This window comes from Paroedura picta, chromosome 8 (genome assembly GCF_049243985.1).
Source record: "Paroedura picta isolate Pp20150507F chromosome 8, Ppicta_v3.0, whole genome shotgun sequence".
NCBI lineage: Eukaryota > Metazoa > Chordata > Lepidosauria > Squamata > Gekkonidae > Paroedura > Paroedura picta.
The window spans coordinates 5,405,555-5,426,147 of NC_135376.1; the positions used below are offsets into that span (position 1 = coordinate 5,405,555).

General features: G+C 45.8%; 2 protein-coding genes across 2 annotated transcripts in view; both read right to left on the reverse strand.

The window, feature by feature from the left end:
* Positions 1-10,953, reverse strand: part of LOC143842883 (cytochrome P450 2J5-like) — a 28,078-nt gene extending 17,125 nt beyond the window's left edge. Inside the window, exons 1-3 of the mRNA XM_077348179.1 lie at positions 8,649-10,953; positions 4,363-5,101; positions 2,519-2,681 (exon numbers count right to left, since the gene is read on the reverse strand). Coding sequence (XP_077204294.1) covers positions 2,519-2,681; positions 4,363-4,524 — 325 coding nt within the window. The 5' untranslated portion in view covers positions 4,525-5,101; positions 8,649-10,953. The remainder of the gene's footprint in view (positions 1-2,518; positions 2,682-4,362; positions 5,102-8,648) is intronic.
* Positions 10,954-11,092: 139 nt separating this feature from the next.
* LOC143842881 (cytochrome P450 2J2-like) overlaps positions 11,093-20,593 on the reverse strand; it is a 54,025-nt gene continuing 44,524 nt past the window's right edge. The window contains exons 5-10 of the mRNA XM_077348174.1: positions 19,147-19,307; positions 16,861-17,037; positions 15,361-15,502; positions 14,496-14,683; positions 13,379-13,520; positions 11,093-12,356 (exon numbers count right to left, since the gene is read on the reverse strand). Of these exons, the coding sequence (XP_077204289.1) occupies positions 12,166-12,356; positions 13,379-13,520; positions 14,496-14,683; positions 15,361-15,502; positions 16,861-17,037; positions 19,147-19,307 (1,001 nt within the window). The 3' untranslated portion in view covers positions 11,093-12,165. The remainder of the gene's footprint in view (positions 12,357-13,378; positions 13,521-14,495; positions 14,684-15,360; positions 15,503-16,860; positions 17,038-19,146; positions 19,308-20,593) is intronic.

Consider the following 20,593-nt stretch of genomic DNA (forward strand, 5'->3'; position numbering starts at 1 on the left):
GCACTGATAAAGCTGTCCTGTGATTCTCGATATCAGATTTGTGTCCATTTATCCAAGGGGTTTGGCCTGCTTGCCTAATGTAGAAAGCAGAAGGGTATTAGCATTTAATAGCATGGTAACGGCATTTAATGATGCCTTTGGCAATTGGAAACTATTCTGTTTCTCTGTTTTAATGACAGCATCTTGTCCAAGGCTCAGATTGTACATCAACATCAGAAGTTGTGGCACACACCTTGCCTTTAAAACCAGCCACAGCCTTTCGTAATCCACAAAGTCAGAAGCTGAGAAGGAACCTGGGAAACACATGCTGATTTTCTCTTGAAATCCGTTCATATGTTCCAGTAACCCACATAAATTTGCAATGGGATATCGAGTGCCCCTTCGTTTTCTGAATCTGGCTTGAACATTTAATAGTACCCGTTCCCTAGGTCAGGGGGCGTCAACCTGTGGTCTCACTTATTATTGAATGTTGTGGTTTTTAATGTCAGATTTATGTCCTTTCTGAGTGGGGACTGCTCCATTTGCCTAATTTAGAGCACGGAAGGGCACCGCAGATATCTGATGGCATATATAGCATTGGAGCATATATACCTCAGCTGATGCTACACCATCTGCTTAGGTTACCAGTCTCCTTCTGGGTCAAGTTTAAGGTTTTGGTTTTAACCTTTAAGTCTTTACACGGCCTGGGTCCTGCTTATCTGCGTGACCGCCTGTCTGCTTATGCCCCCAGCAGGCACTTCGCTCTGCGTGTATGAATTTACTGGTGGTCCCAGGCCCCCGGGAAATGCGCCTGGCCTTGACCAGGGCCAGGGCTATTTTCAGCCCTGCCCCCAATCTGGTGAAATGAGCTCCCGAAAGAGCTAGGGGCCTGCGGGATTTGAATTAATCTGTGATGGCCTGGCAGGGTAGTTAGGCCTGGGCCACTGCACTGTTAGGTCTGCATTGTTAGGTCTGGTTTTGCATATCACAAGGGTGTTATATAGCCAGGAGATCTTCAGAGGTGGCTTTCCATTGCCAGCCCATGTATCATGGCCCTGGTATGCCTTGGAGGTCACCATTCCAAATGCCAGCAATGGCCAACTCTGCTTCGCTTCTGATTGGGCTTCCCTGGGCTAGCCAGATCAGGTGACCTTGGCAGAGGTGATAATGAAACACAGTTGACAATTTGGTTGTTACAGGCTCTGTACTCACAGACCATGTACATGTTAGGAAGTGTACTGCTGTGGTTGAGAAATTTGTGTCTGTGTGTGGGCTCCTTCTGCTAAATGAGGCCTTCTCAAGGCCCAACCAGTAGAACAAGAAAGTTATATGTTGCGACATACCCAGGGCCATTCCACACAAGGACCAATGTTGCCAATTGTTTTCACAAAGCAGAAACGCTGTTTTAAATAGTGGAATCTCGGCGTTCCTCATACCTTCATTTGTAGTGGAATCCAGCAGCATTTAATTCGTTCCCCACAGGTTTCGGGTCTCACAGGAATCACTAGAAATAAAGCGATTTTTTTCTGTGGTTGTTCCTGCTCCTGGCTGTCAATCAAATGGAACAGCCAATGGGCGGTTGTTATCATGCTCCCGAAAAACCCCTTTGCCTTTAAGCACAGTTTAAAAAAAAAACACACACACACGTTGCAACGAATATGCGTTGATTCATTGCCATGGAGAGACCCATCTAGCTGGCGTGTGAGCTGGCGATTCATCGTTACCACGCTCCCCCAAGTGGAAAAAAAATTCCCCCGCACGGGCACGATTTTTGGCCGAAATTAAAGGGAACTTGCAAACAGGGGGCTGTGTTGTGCTTGGGGACTTAGGGGAGCTTTAAAGCAATTCTGTGGAGGGACTGTAGCCGGAGAAGCCTCGCTGGTTCGTTGCTTTCCCCACTCCGAGGAAAAGAAATGGCGATCGCTTCACCTGAAGTTCGGAGGAGAGAGCAAGGGTAGGGACTTTGTTGAAACCGCTACATTGAGAACGCACAGGTCTTTTTGGCAAGTGTTGCAGGTTGTTAGCAAGAGTGTAGCGATTTTCTAAGGGGGAATCCACTTTTCCCAATTCCCCGAAAATCACTACAACGAAGCGATTTCGGCGCTAGGAGTATTGCAGATTGCTCACGACGTCATGCGGAACGCAGTTTTAGTGGTGAAAACAAAATGTACGAGTAGTGCTATATTAAAGTCGTGCGGAATGGCTCCCAGATTCTGTCCCTGCAATAAAGGAATTGAAAAACTTTCCTCTCAAGTTCCCCTCAGACCCCCTTCAGATTACAGCAGCCAGAGGTCTCCTCTGTGGACTGTCCAGTTTATGTAGTAGAAAAGAGGAACAACCAGTTCAGAGGCAGTGCCAAGTAGCTAAGCTAATAAATGCAGAACAATTTTCATTTCCAGTGTTGACCAGACAGAGAAATGTAAATGTTAACTGCAGCCTTCGGGAGCTTCCTTTGCTCTCTCTTGTGCCTGGTACCTGCAGGGTACACTCAAACAATATTGGGTTGTTGTTGCTTGTTTAACTCTTCCCAAGGACTTACCCGATTCCTGTCCTAAAGCTTTCATGAAAGGACTTGAGACCCGTTCAGCAAAATCTTCTGAATGGTTGTTCAGGCCTTCCATCACTGCTTCATATCCAGAAAGTACAACGATAGGCATTTGCCCCAGCCATAGCATACAAATGCTTCCATACTGTTTGGCCAGCTGCCATTTCCATGGAAAGAGACAAGATAAAGCATTAAATTAATTCAGCTGTTTTCTTTCACTGTCACATGTGCAGTTCACTCTTCTTTACCTTTTCAGCTCCTGGCCAAGTGACACTCTCTTCTCTGTCCATTTCCCTCCTCCCAGATTCCTGCTTTTCCCCACGTAGGTGTAGTTTGCATGGGGCTTTTTACTCACTCCCAGTTTGAATAAATCCCTCGGATCTAAATTGAATTGGATTGCCATTTTGATTTGGGGCACTTTAAATTTTCCCTCCGCAACATGCATGAAGTGACCCTACCATTCCCCCACAATATCCAGGTGTGGATATAACCCTCAATATTTGAAAAACTACCATCAGTAAGTGTGCAGATATCTGCTTTCTGCAAATTAACTTCCTTCTCTGTGCCTTGTAGCAAAGCAGTCTTCCCTGACTGGCAAGGGCATCAGTACAAAGACTTCCTCATTCCTGGATGCAAGGCTTGTCTTAAAGTGACGGCACACCATAAGGCCTAACTCATCAGAGATTTGCCTCTTGGATTTATTCCCCCCTCCTCTGCTGTCTCCAATCCTCTAACTCCCCACCCCCTCATTCAAGAAAAGAAAGAAAGATACTCCTACTGAGCTTGGCTCCCCGCCCCGCTCTGAGCTTCCCCAATCAAATGCAGAACAATTTCTGTTTCAATGGGGGGGGGCTGGTCTCTGCTCCCTTTCCTGGGGGCATTCTCTTAGAACTTTCCAATCCTCTAACTCCCCTCCTCTAACACGGACACTGGCAGGCACAAACCCGCAGGCCGGTACCAGGCCGTGGAGCCCTGAATACCAGGCAGTGGCAGGGGGAGGGGGGCATGGCCACCAGTGCTCCAGTTGGCATGACTCCCTTCCCCCATAGCATGGCGCTTCAGCGGCCGATCGCTCCTGGGCCTTCAAATGCTGAAATTATATATTTCATTCAACGTTGATAGGAACTGATGAGGTGGTTAATACTATAAAGGTTTATTGAAGTGGCTGATTCTGCCACTTTTCCAGGCATGTTTCTATGGCCAATCAGTGCAAAGCAGATTTCAGGTCAACACCTTCAGGCTTTGAAAAGTTCGTAGTGATGCATTGTGCTAAAACGTATGCTACTTTGGAAGAGCCGTTCTTTCCTTTGGCAATCATAGAATCATAGAGCTGGAAGGGGCCATGCAGGCCATCTAGTCCAACCCCTGCTCAATGTAGGATCAGCCCAAAGCATCAGCCCAAAGCATCCTAAAGCATCCTAAACTTGTTCCTGCCATCATGTACATGGTTCCTTGATCACCACATTATTTGGACTGTTCAGAGACCATCAATAAAAAAAAAAACAGTTTGCCTAGGTGGAACTGATGATAAATCAGTGCCCATGCAGGTGATTAGGCAAGCTACCTTGCTTCCTTGCAAGTGCCCTTCCTTCAAATTGCACACTTGTGTGGTTATCAGGAGGCATATAGAGAGAGAATATTTGTAGACAACTTCTTGGGAAGAGAGGTCAGAGCGTCTCTCCTTGCTGAAAGCTCCACACAGATGCAGACCAGATATGTAAAATTGCCTATATGACTACCAAAAGTAATCATCTACCCCAAAAGATCTAGTAAGAAAACAATTAAAAATAGTTCTGACTTTAATTAGCTATATAGATTAATCATATGGAATTACATACCTTGATGAAAGTATCTTTATGAACCCTGACCCCTATTCGCCAAATACTTCCAATGATGGGTAGCTGAAGGGGTCCAGGAGGGTAGGATGTGTGTGACCAGCGTTGTCTCAGGAAGTGAAGCATCAGGAGACACGTCAACAGGGCAATCAACACTCCCAACATGATCCTTGCTTCTTTATCTCTGTCTTGGTATCTTTCCAATGCAGGGACTGGATGTCCTTCTTGAAGTGGATGTTCTTTTCTTACACGCTGCCACCACCCCTTTCAGTTATCCTGTGGCATCTTTTTATGCACTCTTTAGTTAAGTATGCAGGATGTCTCCGAGAACCTGCAAAAATAATTTTAGGATGAGGTCATCCGTGCATCCATGAATTACCACCATGATGTGATTGCTCAATGATTTCTGGAGGAGAAAGCCTTATTACAAAGTCCTTAATCACCTAATGGTTTCAACTCTTCACAAAATCCTGAAAATTAAACCATTTAAAAATCAAAACAAAAAACTTGCCCCATCATTTTATCATCCTCAACGTATCTAGAAACATAGCAGGTGGAATTTCAGGTTTTGGCCTGGCTGGGGAAGCATGCCTAGGCAGAATCTCTAAGTTGGAGATATTCTTCTTGTGGCTTCAGTTTAAAGCTCTCCTGGTGAATTTCCACAAGTTGTTGCCAAACACATTCTTTCCCAACTTGGATAAGTGAAATCCTTTATGTGCTGGTAGGCCTTCTTCTAGAAAACCTGTCCAATGGAGAAGAAGAAGAAGAAGAAGAGTTGGTTCTTATATGCTGCTTTTCTCTACCTGAAGGACTCTCAAAGCAGCTTACATTTGCCTTCCCTTTCCTCTTCCCACAACAGACACCCTGTGAAGGAGGTGAGGCTGAGAGAGCCCTGAGTTTACTGAAGAAGAGTTCGTTCTTATATGCCACTTTTCTCTACCTGAAGGAGTCTCAAAGCGGCTTGCATTCGCCTTCCCTTTCCTCTTCCCACAACAGACACCCTGTGAGGTGGGTGAGGCAGAGAGAGCCCTGAGCCCCTGGGGAGGGCACCCTGAGTCCCCGGGGAGGGCGGTATATATATAAAATATTACTGAAGAAGAGTTCTTTCTTATATGCCACTTTTCCCTACTTGAGGGAGTCCCAAAGCACCTACCATTCGCCTCCCCTTTCCTCTCCCTACAATAGACACCCTGTGGGGTGGGTGAGGCTGAGAGAGCCCTGAGATTCCTGCTCGGTCAGAACAGCTTTATCAGTGCTGTGGCGAACCCAAGGTCATCCAGCTGACTGCATGTGGGGGAGTGCAGAATCGAACCTGGATTGCCGGATTAGAAGTCCGCACTCCTACCCATTATACCAAACTGGCTCTCAGGATCCCAGAATCCAATTCCCACCTGCCAACACCACCAATGCGGCCAGCAGTTCACATCCTTTATTTTCCATGTTTCACCTCCAGCACCAGATTCATTCCCTTCACTGTGCTTCACTTCACGGAGATTCCCTTTTGCCTCTACATTAAAGCAAAATATGCCATCCTAATATTCCAAATCCTGGGTGATTCCAAATGAAGATATATCCACAGGCACAGATCTGAGGGCTTACTTGCAGGCTACAAAAATTATTGCATAACCTCATCGCCTTTATCAAACTTAAGTTGAAAACTTTATTTATTTGTTTGTTTGTTTGTTTGTTTATTTATTTATCATACTTCTATACCGCCCTCCCGGAGGCTCAGGGCGGTTGACATTATAACAAAGAACCATACAAAATAGTCTGTAGAACATGTAACCAACAATTGCAACCAAACACAACACAGTATAACAGTAAACAATCGTAATACAAACAGGTCCAGGGCTTGTTGATGGGATTCTGAGGGGGGGGGGGGCTGCCCTATCTATGATCCTTTTAGGAATTCCAAATAATCCTTGAGACAACTGCATGCCCCAGGTCAGTGCAAACAAATTTATTTAGTGGAGCTCTCAGGAGTTATTTCAGATATGGAAAACAATGAGGGGAAGGCTGGAATCTACAGAAAAATGCCCTTCCGGCTGGACCATAATCAGATAATATTGGAGGGTTTGCAGCACTATCGGCTGCATGAAACTCTATGACATGAACTCCCATATGGAACAGTACATTGTCCCAGTATAATTTACAGGCAGTGAGTGCCTCCATCAGTCACTTTAAGATCACAAGCTCTTCCAAAGGAGGAAGGAGAAAACTTTCCCTGCAGACTCATGTAGCGTCCAGGGATCAGGAATAAGCAAAGGTACAAGGAGCCTTTGAGAGTGGGCCCCGGTGATGTTGAGATTTGGGGAAGAAATGGGCCTTGGAAAAGTGAATGAGAACATTTCTCATTGAGCCCATTCCATGTGCCCTGAATGGAATCATAGAGTTGGAAGGGGCCATCCAGGCCATCTAGTCCAGCCCCCAGCAGGATTTCTCAACCAGGGTTTCCTATACAAATGGGAGTTAATTAATTCTTCATAATATTTAAAATTCGTTAATCATTTATTGGGTGATATGACCATATATGGTTGTGTTGATTCCCCCATGTCCAATGATGAACCAGGAGGGGGATGGGAGGGGCCCCGCATGGGCATGTATACAGCTGTGCTTCCCAATCAGATTCTGCACAGTTGCACCACTTCTGGGGCTTGAATTCTTAATGGATTCAAAGGAAAGAGGAGGTTTCTCGCTCCCTGATTTTCAAATTTATCCTGAAGTAGCTTCTTTGACTTGGATAAAAGATTGCATTCAACTGAAAGACAATAAGCTATTAGACCTTGAAGGATTCAACTTACCGTTTAGTTGGCATTCATACATTTGGCATGACAAGGATAGAATCCATATGGAATTTAAGGAACATTGTATTAGGAACAATTGAATTATGGGATGGAAAAAATACAAATGCTTGAACCACTTACAACACTATGGTTGTCACCAGAAGAAATGCTTAGGAGGTCAGGAAAAGGGGGTAAATCATATATAAATACTGATATTGTGACTTTATTATAGGCCGAAGGGACAGTAAGACAGATGAGAGGCAAAGGAAAATGTTGACATTAAACAGAAGTCTCAGTGCAGCATCCCAGGGACTTGCCAAAAGAAATGAGGAGAGCTATTATAATGGACAATTTAAAAGCAATAGCAGAAAATAATAATCTGTTCCACAATAAATTAAATGGTAATTTAGATCACTGTTTAATATGCTGAAAGATCGGCACAGAAATACATTAACTGAAGAGGACAAAATAAAGAAAAGATGATGAGGATGAGGATGAGGATGAGGATGAGGATGAGGATGAGGATCATGGTGGTGGTGGAGGTGGTGTTGGTGACTGGATTATTTTAACTGCCACTTTCGGCAAACCGTCACGCTTTGGGATTCACAGTAGAAAAATCCCACATAAAACACACAGTAAGATCCCTGTAAAAATTATGCACCCCTGTGGCAAAACCTATCCTCCCACCCTGGAAAGCCATTAGTAGTTAGATAATATCCTTTGTGCCCAAGGTTTTCTTCTCCAAAACTACAGGACCTTACACACGAGAGAGTGAGCAGGGCCATTCAATGAAATCACTCTAGGTTTATTTATTTATTTTATTTATTTATCATACTTCTATACCGCCCTCCCCGGAGGCTCAGGGCGGTTTACATTATAACAAAGAACCTTACATAAAACAGTCTGTAAAACATATACATCTAGAACCAACAATTGCAACCAAACACAACACAGTGTAACAGTAAACAGTTGTGATACAAAGAGGTCCAGGGCTTGTTGATGGGATTCTGAGGGGGGTGGTTTATTGATTGAATTCTGAGGGGGGGTAGGGGGGAGCAGGGGCCCTTGGTCGCTGTAGATTACGTCTGGTCTCGGCCAAATGCCTGATGGAGGAGCTCCTTCTTGCAGGCCCTGCGGAACTGTTTAAGCTCCGTCAGGGCCCTGATCTCTTCCGGGAGCTCGTTCCACCAGGTAGGGGCCAGAACAGAGAATGCTCTGGCCCTGGTCGAGACCAGGCGGACTTCTTTAGGGCAAGAAGGCTACATTTAAGATTGATGGCACAGTTTTTTCGGGGGCGGGCAAGGAGGGAGGTTTCCAGATGAGAATGCTGTCCTTTGCAGCCTCAGTGCTATGAACTTTCCAAGATCAGAAATGTAAAGGGAGGTGCAAGTTTCTTGTTTGCCAAAGAGCTCCCAGTTACGACAGAGGGGAGGCAGAGCGTGCTGGCTGCCTTCGGCTTGTTCTCCATCCCCCCTTCTCATGAAGGACTTTTTTGGAGTCACTTACTTGGTTGTGTCGATTTTGTTTTCTTCCATGTCCAAGCGGATCAAGGAGTAGGGTTTCTACATCCCCACTTTAGTTATATATGGACACTGTTGCATCTTGGCAACTCAGAAACTGGATCTCAGAGTACTAATAACCTGGGTTTCAGAGTACTGCCTGCTCAGGTTTTTGAACTTTTCTGGCATTGTTTCCAGAAACACTGACTGGGCCAGGGTCACTAAGAGAAAGCACGGGCAGGGAAGCCTCTCCATTTGCAGTGTGGCTTCTCTACCACCGAGGAATCGAAAGAGGCAGAGGGGGGAGAGTGGGGGGAATCCAAAGTCTGAAGCTGGACTGAGCTGGAACCTGGGCCGGAGAGCAAGCAAACAATGATACGAGCTGTTGATTGAGAGTGGGAGTCCGGGGAGATGGTGAAATGCATTCACAAGTCCAGGAAAAGAAGGAGAAAAAGTCAAGGGAGAAAATAGGGTGGAGGTGACTTCAGGGCCCCGAGCATGGGCAGCTTGGGATCTCGAGCATGACTCTCCATGGATCAGCAGTGAACCTCTTTGGACTCCAAGACCCCTAAGAGGCCTTAGAGAGAGGATTCAGTGAGAATTCAGAATTCGTGTGCCTCACCTGTTTCTCCTGGATGGGACACGTTTGTCCTCTGCCTGGATTGAGAGCTCATGTAAACGTGAACTGGTTAAGCCACCATATTCCCCCCCCCACCCTTTTCTCTCTAGGGGAACTTATCCCTTTAGTCTGGAGCTGTAATTCTAGGGAATCCCAAGGTCCGACCTGGAGATTGGCATCCCCAATTGCAGTACCAGAGAGTTCTCGCTTCAAATCCTCCAATTTCTCTAGAGAAACTGATCTCTGTAGTCTGGTGCTGTAATCCTAAACAGGGTTGTGCTCTTCGGCCGCCAAAGCTGCCGTTTGAGACCAAAGTAGCCAGTGCCGCAGTGTGGGGGGAGGGGTGGCACCGATGGCGGAGCTCTGCGCCTGCATGCATGCACTGACGGGTGCGCTGGCAATGGCGCCATCCCTCCCCCCCACACTGCAGCGCTGGCTGCTTTGGGCTTGAATGGCAGCTTTCGCAGCTGAAGTGCATAACCCTATGGGAGCCTTCCCTTCTCCCTGGCTTTCCCCCTTGGCCCTCCCCTCTGTTTGTGGCTGAGGCCGGCGCCTTTGGGGTTTTCTCAGCCTGCAGGCATGCATACCAGCCTCCATCCACCCAGTTCACCTGGTCCTGTGAGCATTTCTGGGCCTTCCCAGCTGGGCTGGCCCTGCTCACAAAGTCCTGCCTCTTCTAGAGGCCAGCCAGCTGGGGAGTCACTTTTTCTGGATTCCCTCCCTCCCCTTGCCATCCCGCCAGCTGTGACAAAATACACAGCAGAATTTACATCAACAAATCTGCAAGCTAAATAACAAATACCATGAGCTGTAACCAGTAAAACCATCATAACAAAGATAGTAACTGGGGGGGGGGTGTGAGTAGCTGCCCTCTTGGCTACCGTGGGAGAAGAGGCTGAGCTGAGCGCGCCTGGTGCCTTATAAAGACGCCATGTGCCCCACCTCCCACTCAGATAGCCAGCTCATGCTCACAACGGAGCATCTTTCTTCCCCGGCCCTTCCACCGCATCATCAGTGGTGGCCACTGTAAGTCACGGACGCTCTTTAGTAAAAGTTAAGAAAAGTTTATAGGATCATTGCTCTCTGCTGGAGTCCCACACTTGTTGTCTATTGCATCGAAGGAAAACGCAAAACCCTTTTAGTTGGAAGCACTGAGAATTTGTTCCTATTTTATACCCCCCTCTGCTACTGTGTTTGATATGATCAGGGTTCACAGTTGAACTATAGATTTTTTTTTAAATTTCATTTTATTAAACAGGAGGTCCATAAATGACTCTTGCTTGAGTTTTCTTTCTCACATGAACGCACAACCAAACTTGGCCAGATTGCTCATTCCCACTACATAGACCTCCCCTTATTAATTAACTTAATGAATCAATTATAATTAATAAGTTAATTGTTAATAATTAACTTATTAATTAACAAGTGAATAGTAGCATCTCTAAGGATCAAAGTAGATAAAAGGATAGCTTTGGAATATACTATTGAATAAGCTTGCTTTCTAACTCAGTTCTGAGAAATGCCTGGTTTTATATGTCCCCCAAATTGTATATTCTTAGCAGGCCTCATAGTTCAGATTTGCTACGTCACCCTGACTCCAATGGTTTAATATCAACAATTCCAGTTACTTCCACTGGCCTTGGGAATAGAACATATCAGCCTTGGCAGAACACAGTCAAGAACAAGAACAAGTTTTTGGGCCTTCTGTTACGAAAGAGTCTGAAACACTAAGCTTCTCTTGACAATAGTTAAGAAAATATTATTTCACCCCCTTCTCCATCAGGGTCACCAAGAGTTGGCTGTGATTCAACAGCACACTTTACCTTTTAGAATTCTGTACAGAAAATTTATTTTGATTTATTGATATTTAAATATGTATACTGCCTCTCCCAGTAGGCTGGCTCGCGGCCATTCACAAAAAGAATAAAAACCGTATACAGTAAATGACATCCTTAATCATAATCCTTAAAAGAGATCCCCGATGACCCTTAAAACAGCCCCCAACATCATACAAAAGGGCAGTATACATTATTTAACATTAAAACCTTCTCCTCACACATTGGACCATTGGGACCGGTACAGATGGCAATATAGATTGGGAGTTTGGTGGAATAACATTGGGTTCCTGGTGCAGTCTAATACCATGCACAGGAACTGGGGGACAATCTCACCCCCCCCCCCTCAGGATCACCGCCCGGACCTAACCAAACGCCTGCTGGAAGAGCTCTGTTTTGCAGACTCTGCGGAACTCAGAGAGTCCCATTAGGCCTTGGAGCTCATCTGAGAGCTAATTCCACCAGGTAGGGTCCAGGATCGAAAAGTCCCTGGCCCTGGTCAAGGTCAGGTGTACCTCCTTGGGGCCCTGGGACCATCAGCAAATGCAGTGCCCTGGGGGGGGGGCATAAGGAGGTAGGTGGTCCTGTAGGTAATTTACATGTAGACTTCAAAACCAGTAATAAGATTATCTTATTAGCTGAGTACCCAGCTTGCTGGGGGGGGGGGGGTAAACAGTAATGACTGGGGAAGGCAGTATTAGCTGGGTACTTATAATAGTAGTTCAGCAGTGGAATAGGCTGCCTAAGGAGGTGGTGAGCTCCCCCTCACTGGCAGTCTTCAAGCAAAGGTTGGATACACACTTTTCTTGGATGCTTTACGATGCTTTGGTCTGATCCTGCGTTGAGCAGGGGGTTGGACTAGATGGCCTGAATGGCCCCTTCCAACTCTATGATTCTATCAGGCAATAGCAAAAGATTAGCAATGGCAGATCTGCCTAAATCTACCTTGAGGAAGCATCTGTTGAGTTCTGTTAGAGAAAACAAGGACTGAATGAATTGAGCAGGTGAGAGCAAGGGTAGGATGAAGCAAAGGTGTTGATGGAGAAATGGAACACTCTGATTTCTTTAGTTTATGATGAACTGCTGCGGGGAACAGCACAGAGCTTATATGGCCGCGGGGCTACTGATCCACCAACTATAGGATCTGTGTTGAGTTCCTTTACACCTTCTGGCAGCTGGAAAGTGAATGCCCTCAGCAGGCTGGTAAAGAAGATGAAGAGCTCTACCCTTGCCATCTGCTCTCCCAGACAGGCACGGGCCCCTGAAAAGGAAACAAAGGAAGGCAACATGTGAGAGAGCTATTAGCATGTATTGTCTAGACCAGGGGTAGTCAAACTGTGGCCCATTTACTGGCAGGGGCTCATGGGAATTGTAGTCCATGGACATCTGGGGGGCCACAGTTTGACTATGAGCTGATGGGCCAAGACTTGTGCTGCTGCATCTATAAGTCCTCCATACCAAATGCCGAACTTTCTCTCTCCCTAATAAAGCTATTTAGATTCCCTATTTCTTCCTGAGATGCAGCATTTGCCCTGCTGAAGTGCTTAAATGGGAAGAGTCCTCTCTCCATGGAGAAGGACATTCTTTACTTGCAGAAAGACCCACATTCCATTCCTGCCTCCATTACTTAAAGCTCTCGGGAAACCAGGGAGGTCTTCAATATCCCCATGTTCTTGCTCAAGATAAGAGATCTAGAATGTCATGCAAAATATACAAAAATAAAGAAGTGCCTTGTTATGTCCAAGCTAGCTACATTTAACAGAGTTTACCTTTTAGTTGGTCATCAAACTAATCTTTGTCTTAAAGTTTTGGTAATTTAGTGATTCCTAAAAACATTCTGTCCTAAAAGAAAGGATCCCTCAATGTAATCCTCCAGAGCAGTGGTCCCCAACCTGCGGGCTGTGGCCCGGTGCCGGGCCGTAAAGGCCATGGCGCCAGGCAGTGGCTCCCTCTCCCCGCACCCCCCCCCAAGGTAAAAAACTTCCCAGGCTGCAAGCTTGCGACCCGGGAAGCTTCTTACTGCGGGAGGGGGGGAGAGGGAATCAGGGCTGGGCCACGCCTATGCGGGCCATGTCCGCGGATGGCGCCCGATCCGCAGGCGCGGCCCGCGGGTGCGGCCCGCGGGTGCAGCCTGCGGGTGCGGGCCGATCGTCGGCGTGGCCCGCACGGGCGCGGTCCCCGCGGCCGCGGCCCGATGCCCTGCCGGTCCCCAGCTTCATAAAGGTTGGGGACCACTGCTCCAAAGAACCCTGTGAACAGCTGTCAATCACATTGTGCACTTACCTGCGCCAAACGGAAGAAAGGCTTTCCTTTCCACAAAATTCCCGCCTTTGTCCAAAAAGTGATTGGGGTTGAATTCCTCTGGTGTTTCCCATTGCTTAGAATCAAGAAGAGCAGAACGTACATCCGCTACAATAACAGTCCCCTGGAAGAAAGAAACTGTTGCTTCAGGATGTATACAATCAAGGACATTGCTCTTGTCTAGTCATTGTCCCAGGACAAATATTTGCTGCTTCTGAGGATTGTTTGAGGTCTGGCAGGAGATGGGGGGGGGGAGCAACATTTTGGCAACATCACAGCGATGACCACATGGAATGATTATGCACAGTGGCGGCCTGGTTTCTCACTATGGCGCAGCATGCCCCACCATATCCCTTGTATGCACGGGGGATGAGATTCCACATATTTAAATCTGTTGACCTAATGAGTGGCAGAGGGGTTTGGGGTTGGGAGGTTTCCTGCTGTGTTTTTTTGGGGGGGGACCCCCTTAAATTGCTCCAGCCATTTCCAGCATTTGGTGACCCAAGCTAGAAAAAATGATGAAAATAAATTAATGTACCAACAACAGCCTGATAGTTAATGTTTGTAATTTTGAGCCCCCAAATTGTCCACGACTGTTTGAAAATATTTGCAAACAGAAAATGAGATATGCAGCTGCAGGAACAGTATTGGAAAGGAACTGGATTAATTTTATGTACTCTGTTGGACACAATATACCAATAAATAAATAAATACCCTGTTTCACTTCTGGGTTTCCTTCTTCAGTCCAAGTGAGGGATGCCAGCTCTGGGCTGTGCAATACCTGGAGACATTTGGGGTGGAGCTGAAAGTGGGTCGGATTTAGGGCAGGGAGGGACTTCAATGGAGTATCATGCAATGGGGGCCACCCACAAAGTAGCCATTTTCTCCAGGGGAACTAATCTCTGACACCTGAAGATGAGCAATAATTCCAAGGGATTTCCGAGTCCTACCTGGGAACTGCCAACCCTGGGCTCAATTGGGAAGCCCGGAGATTTCAGTGGAAATATAAAAACTACCCTCCTTCTTCTTTTAGACATATACATCCTTCAGCGATATTACTATTAGGATCGAGAAGGGCAACCAGAAGCATATCCTGTACCTTTGGGATAAGGAAACCACGCATGTTCACATCTTTTGAACATTGTCTGGGGACTCCAAACAACAAGATATACTTGAAACGCATGATCTCATGTATCACAGCCTTCGTGTAGGGCAGTATCTTCTGATCTTGGTAGTGCAATAGTTGAGAGGAGCCTAAAACATCTTCGATCTCCTTGTGGACTTTCTCTGTGGAAAACAATTAAAAAAAAAACTTCATTATTAGCCCCGCATTTTCCTTTACCCCGTTCACGAAACAATGAAACTATTCAATATCACGTTTTCCAAATACGGGATTATTATTATTATTATTATTATTATTATTATTATTATTATTATTATTATTATTAGCATCGTTAGCATCGTTAGCATCATTATGTTTAGTATGTTTATTATATTTATATTTCCCGCCTCTCTCTATAAGGTTCAAGGCATGCAATACACGTCGAGCCGCAAGCTTGGATCAAGAAGCAGCACATACAGAATTAGTTTATAAAAGAAACAAAAAAGAACCAGAGTCCATTAATCCAAATTGGTCCTCATGACCAGCATCCTTAACAAAAGAAGAACCTGAGAAATGGGTCTTCTGCCTGCTGGCTAGGAGTTATGGAATACAATGTAGAGTCTACGTTTTTATTTATTACACTGTTCAAGTGAAAAAATCCATAACAAGTGTGCATAATCTGGAAATCATGTCATCCTTTTCCCCATCCCTATCATAGGAGATATCATAAATATGATTGGAGGTAGTGATGTATCTCTGATGACACCATTTCCAAATCTAGAAAATAGAGACTTAAATTTCAACCCTATAATTGTTTTAAACTGGAATGTTATTTTAAAGTCAATACAGAAGTCCTTCTTGCCTTGGATAACTGGATGATTTGCCATGAGGAGCAAGGCCCATTGCAGTGTCAAGGTGGTTGTTTCGGTTCCTGCTGCGAACAGGTCAAGGATACAATGAGCCAAATTCTCTTCATTGTAAGTAGAGTTGGGGTCATTCTTGCTCTGTTGTTCATGGAAAGAAAGGGCCATTTCGCACGGCTTCAAAATAGCACAATGGTTGCTAATTGGAAACACTACTAATTTGCCATTACCCACGACGTCGTAGACAATCTGCAACAATCCTGAAACCGACCCGCAAAAAGCGCTTCGTTGTAGCGCTTTCAGGGGAATCCAGAAAAGTGGATTCACCGTCCGGATAGCGATACACTCCTGCAACCAATCTGCAACAATAGCGCTAAAGACCTGTGCGTTACCATTGTTGCGGGTTCTTCAAAGTCCCTCCCCCTGGCTCTCTCCTCCAAACTTCCGGCGAAGCGATCGCCATTTTTTTTTCTCCGAGCGAGCGGGGATAAACGCACCAGCAAGCCTCTTTCTGTTTAGAGGCTTCCCTGGCTTCAGTCCTTCACCTTTAGTCACTAAGCACAAACCACATAAAAGCCCGTTTGCTGAAATAAAGTCCCTTTATTTTTTACACATTAATTCAGCCGAAAATCGGGCCCGTGAGGGGGGGGGAATTTTTTTTTTATCACTCGAAGCAGCGTGCCAACGATCATACAATCAAACGACAGCTCACATTAGGCAGCTGGATGGGTCTCTCCGTTGCAACGAATCTACCTAGATTCGTTGCTATGGGTCTGTTTTTTTTTTAAAAAAAACCTTTCTTAAAGGGAAAGGGGCTGTTTGGGAGCATGCTAACGGCTGCCCATTGGCTGCTTGACGGCCAGGGGCGGGATGAGCTCGGCAATAGCGCTTCCTTTCTAGCGATTTCTGCCGAGACCGGAAGCCTGTGGGAAACGCTAAAAAACGCAACTGATTCCACTACAAAGGCAGGTATGCATAACGACGAATTCCACTATTTTAAATGGCGGTTTTTCATTCCGCAAACTATTTGCAACAAAGATCCCCGTGCGAAAAGGCCCAAAGTGAGATCATATTTTCAACATCGTGAGATAGCATTCTGACTCTGAAGCCATAGGTAGAAGAGTCTATAAGATGCTCTGAGGAAGCATCAGATCGATTGGCTTCACACCCAAAGTGATCTTCTGCTAGAATCATGAGCTTGGTCCCAGGGTCCAGGCAAATTTTGTCATCCAAGGTCAACCACCAGGACAAAAAGCAATGATACTGATAGAAATCAAATATATTCAATATATATATTGAAAAGAAATAGAATCTGACAAAATTAAATATCAGTTCATTGATGAACAAAATATTCACAGCCTAGGGAACATTCTGTTTATTGACCATGTCAACGTGTCTTTCTCAGAATTCCCTTTAAGAAAATGTAATGTTTGCATGTACTATCAACTTTTTCCTTCTTCTTGAATGTATCTGATTTCATGTAGAAGGTGACCACTTACTTTCTTTATCTGAGACAGGTAGAAATCAATGAAATCTTGTGGCTCATGGGCAGCATGATACTCCTTATGCTTTTCGATCTCCTTCCTTGCAAATGAAAGCACAGTCTCTACACTAGCTATGGCCTTCCTGTGAGGCCCTGGAAGGTGTTTCATGATCCATGGGTAAAGTTCATAGAGCTAGAAGGAAGATGAAAGCAAAATCCTATCAGTACTGTCAGGTAGCTCAGTCTATAAAATAATTGGTGAGGTTCTCAAATCAACATCCCTGCTGAGAGGCATTGAGGCCGAAGTGTGTAGACCAGCCTTGTTGTCTTGAGAGGTCTGCTCCCTACCTGGTGCACACATCAAGGATGTCACAGAACAGCTGGACAGGCTCACCACAGATTATTACCCCTTCCTTCTCATCCATGTACAGACAAATACTACTGCCCAGCACAGCATGGAACGAATTAAGAAAGACTTTGTGGATCTGGTGGAAAGCTAAAGGAACTGGGAGCGGAAGTTGTGTTTTCATCAGTACCTTCCTGTAAGTGGCCCTAGCTTAGGAAGGGAGAGAAAAACCATGCAAGTAAATGATTGGCTACGTCACAGGTGTCATCGGGATAGGTTTGGATTTCTGGATCATGGTCTACGATGTCAATATGAGGAGCTCCTATCTGGAGATGGAGTGCACCTCACAAGGGATGAAAAAAGTATTTTGGGGAGAACCCTTGCACACCTGGTGAAGAGGTCTTTAAACTAAATCTAAAGGGGGAGCGATATGTAAATTCAGAACCTGGTTTGAGGGTGAGAACTGGCGATGGGAAGATTGCAAAGCTACAGGGAACAGCACATAAGCAGGGAACTACTAACTTCCAAGGAAGTTCAAAAGCCAAAACCATGGGGTGCACAAAGGGTGGATTGTGATGTCTCTACACTAATGCATAGAGTATGGGAAACAATCAGGAGGAACTAATAGTCCTAACAGACGAAGGGGACTATGACCTAATAGGAATCACAGAAACTTGGTGGGATATTACTCATTATTGAACAACTGGTATTGAGGGGTACAATCTATTCAAAAGGGACAGAGATACTCCTAGACCAAATTACACAGTTCTCAAAGAGGGGGGGAAACAGTGGTCATGGGTGACTTCAATTATCCTGATATCTGTTGGAAGACCAACTCTGATAAAAATACAAACTCTGCTATTTTAGACCTGATAGTCATTAATTGGGAAGAACTGGTGGATGAAGTGCAAGTAGTGAGCACACTTGGTAGTAGTGATCATGTGATTTTGGAATTACTGTGGGTCTGATCTTTAGCTGTCAACAGGAACCAGTCCTAGCTATTCTCCAAGTGACAACCGTTAAGATACTTAGAGAGCAATCACTTCCCTTCTCAACCTCTTCTCCAGGTTGAACATTCCGATGTCCCTCAGCCTTTGAGTCCACCAAATTCTTTTGACCAAGGAGTCATCTTCAAGCAGTGGTTCTCAACTGCCCTAATGCCATGACCCCAACAAGAGGGGCAGGGGCGGCGCTTGCACACGTGCCACTACCACTCCTGCTTGCCACGGCACTTGCCAAGGTGCTGACCTCCTCCACGGCTTCCATGAGCTCCAAGGTGGCACGGAGGAGGTGTCATGAACCCCTGGTTCCTGCCCCGATTTTTAGACTCTATTCCCAATGTCCCAAGTCTCCTGCCAGAATTCTGGCATCCCAGTGAGACGGGATAGCACCGCCCCACCCCTATGCTCAGCTTGCATTTCAAAGGCTTCTCCTTGCTTCCCGGACATCTCACTGCCTCTCATCTTCAAGGTTGTCTCCCCAGAGCCCATAACAACAGATGGGGGAACTTGCTTTAACACAGCTCCATATCAGAGGGTGCTGTGATCCTGCTTTCCCACCCAGGCTGGTGTCTTGCCTTGCCCCCTTTTCGCACAGCCCAAGTATATCGGCCCTGCCATTCCCTAACACGGTGCCTGTCAACATTCGCTGTCTGTGAGCATATGCAACATATGGACCTTTCCTTGCTGACCTCTACCCAATAACGATTTAAAGCTTCCTCCTGGAGCCCGAGAGTGATATCTTTGGATTGAGTTTGCTGGAGGTTCAACGACTGGAGGCCAGCGCCATGCAGCCACTGCTGCCCCCAGTGACCCTTGGGAAAGGGCTGAACAACCCCTCAAGTGGTCGTAACCCCCATGTTGAGAACCTCTGTCTTAAAGGGTTCATCTTAAAGATGTCAGGAAAGGAAATCTAGAGCTGCCTGACCTAAGAGGAAAACAAAAGAAAAAGACTTACAATATGACTGGAGCTATTTATAAATTTAGACACATATTCAATGATTTCCATCAACTTGATGAATTCTTTATCTTCAACAGGAAACCGGTGTCCAAATGCCATAGCACAGATCACATTGGAGACAGAATTAGCGATGGGTATTGCAGGATCAAATGGCTGTCCTGAAAATAAAATTGGTTACAAAGAATTTCCCTTCTTTGGTGAACACTGAGGGTGATTCTGCACCAGTGGTGTGCTGGTGCATTCTGATAGAGCTGCAAACGCTGCTGCCATTTTCTGTGTCCCCATTGTGGCAGCAAACCTGGTCCACTCTGAATTTGTGCATCCTGAAGGATATAGCCATGGTGGAATAGTTCTGCTGTGTGGGGAGGCACAATTTTTTTACTGGAAGGTTGAATTGTGTCAGAACACAATCCAACTTACCTGCAAAAAAATGCCCCCCTTTGCCCCATAGTGGCACAAAGTGCTGCAGAGCTGAGTGGGGATTTTCTGTTGCCTATGGGACTCTGCCAGGCTAGGTCCCATTGGTTGCCGGAGCACCTAAAGGAACACAGAAAACATCCACGTTCCCTTAAAGTGGGGCAACGGGAACCTAATGCACTTTGGGTCCATGAGAGGCCCAGCCCGGTGGTGACATCATGTGGAAATGGGGATTAGCCCTGCTGCCATGTGACCACCCTCCCAGACTTTTCTACCTGTGCAGAATCAGCCTCAGAGTGGATGTCAGAGTGCAATAAGAGAAACAAAACTGAGATCTTCACAAACTTAAGAGTGGTTTATCTTTTAAAAAACACTTTAAAATATATCATGTTATTTACTAAAACATATACCTTAGACAAATATACCCTCACACCCAACCACAGCAGGTTTTAATAAAGACTATTCTGAGATGTCTTTTAGGATACAACTTCTTCCCTAAGATCTCCAGAAATCATGAGATCCACAATATGAATAGACTAGAGGCAAAGCCTTTTGCACCCAAGAATACAATGAGCGCTACCACATATACCTGTACTGGGTTCTGGTCCTCCTCACCCCAGTTCTACACTGGATCCTGAGATCCAATGTGGGAAAGTCATTAAAGAGTATCACACTGTAATCTCAAGAGTTGATTCCTCCTTCATATGCAGCCAGCTGGGTTGCCAAATTCCAGGTCCTGTTAGGGAGGAGTCCTCAGAGGAAAAGGCTTGCTAAAGCCCCCAGCTTCAGTGGAGCCTGAGCTGAATGAGAGCTTAGTCCAGCCAAATGTTAAACAGGCAAAGAGCTCTGACCAGCAGGAGGGAATTGAGCTGCAGAGCTTAGATTTCAAAGTTGTTGCAGGAGCTCCTTATTCTCTGCCCAGCCTCCAGCTGCAGCTCCCTGCTTTGTCAACACACCTGATTCACCTGCACCCATTAAACAATGCCACTTATGTACTGGAAGAGAGCTCCAGTGTAAAAGGAATCAT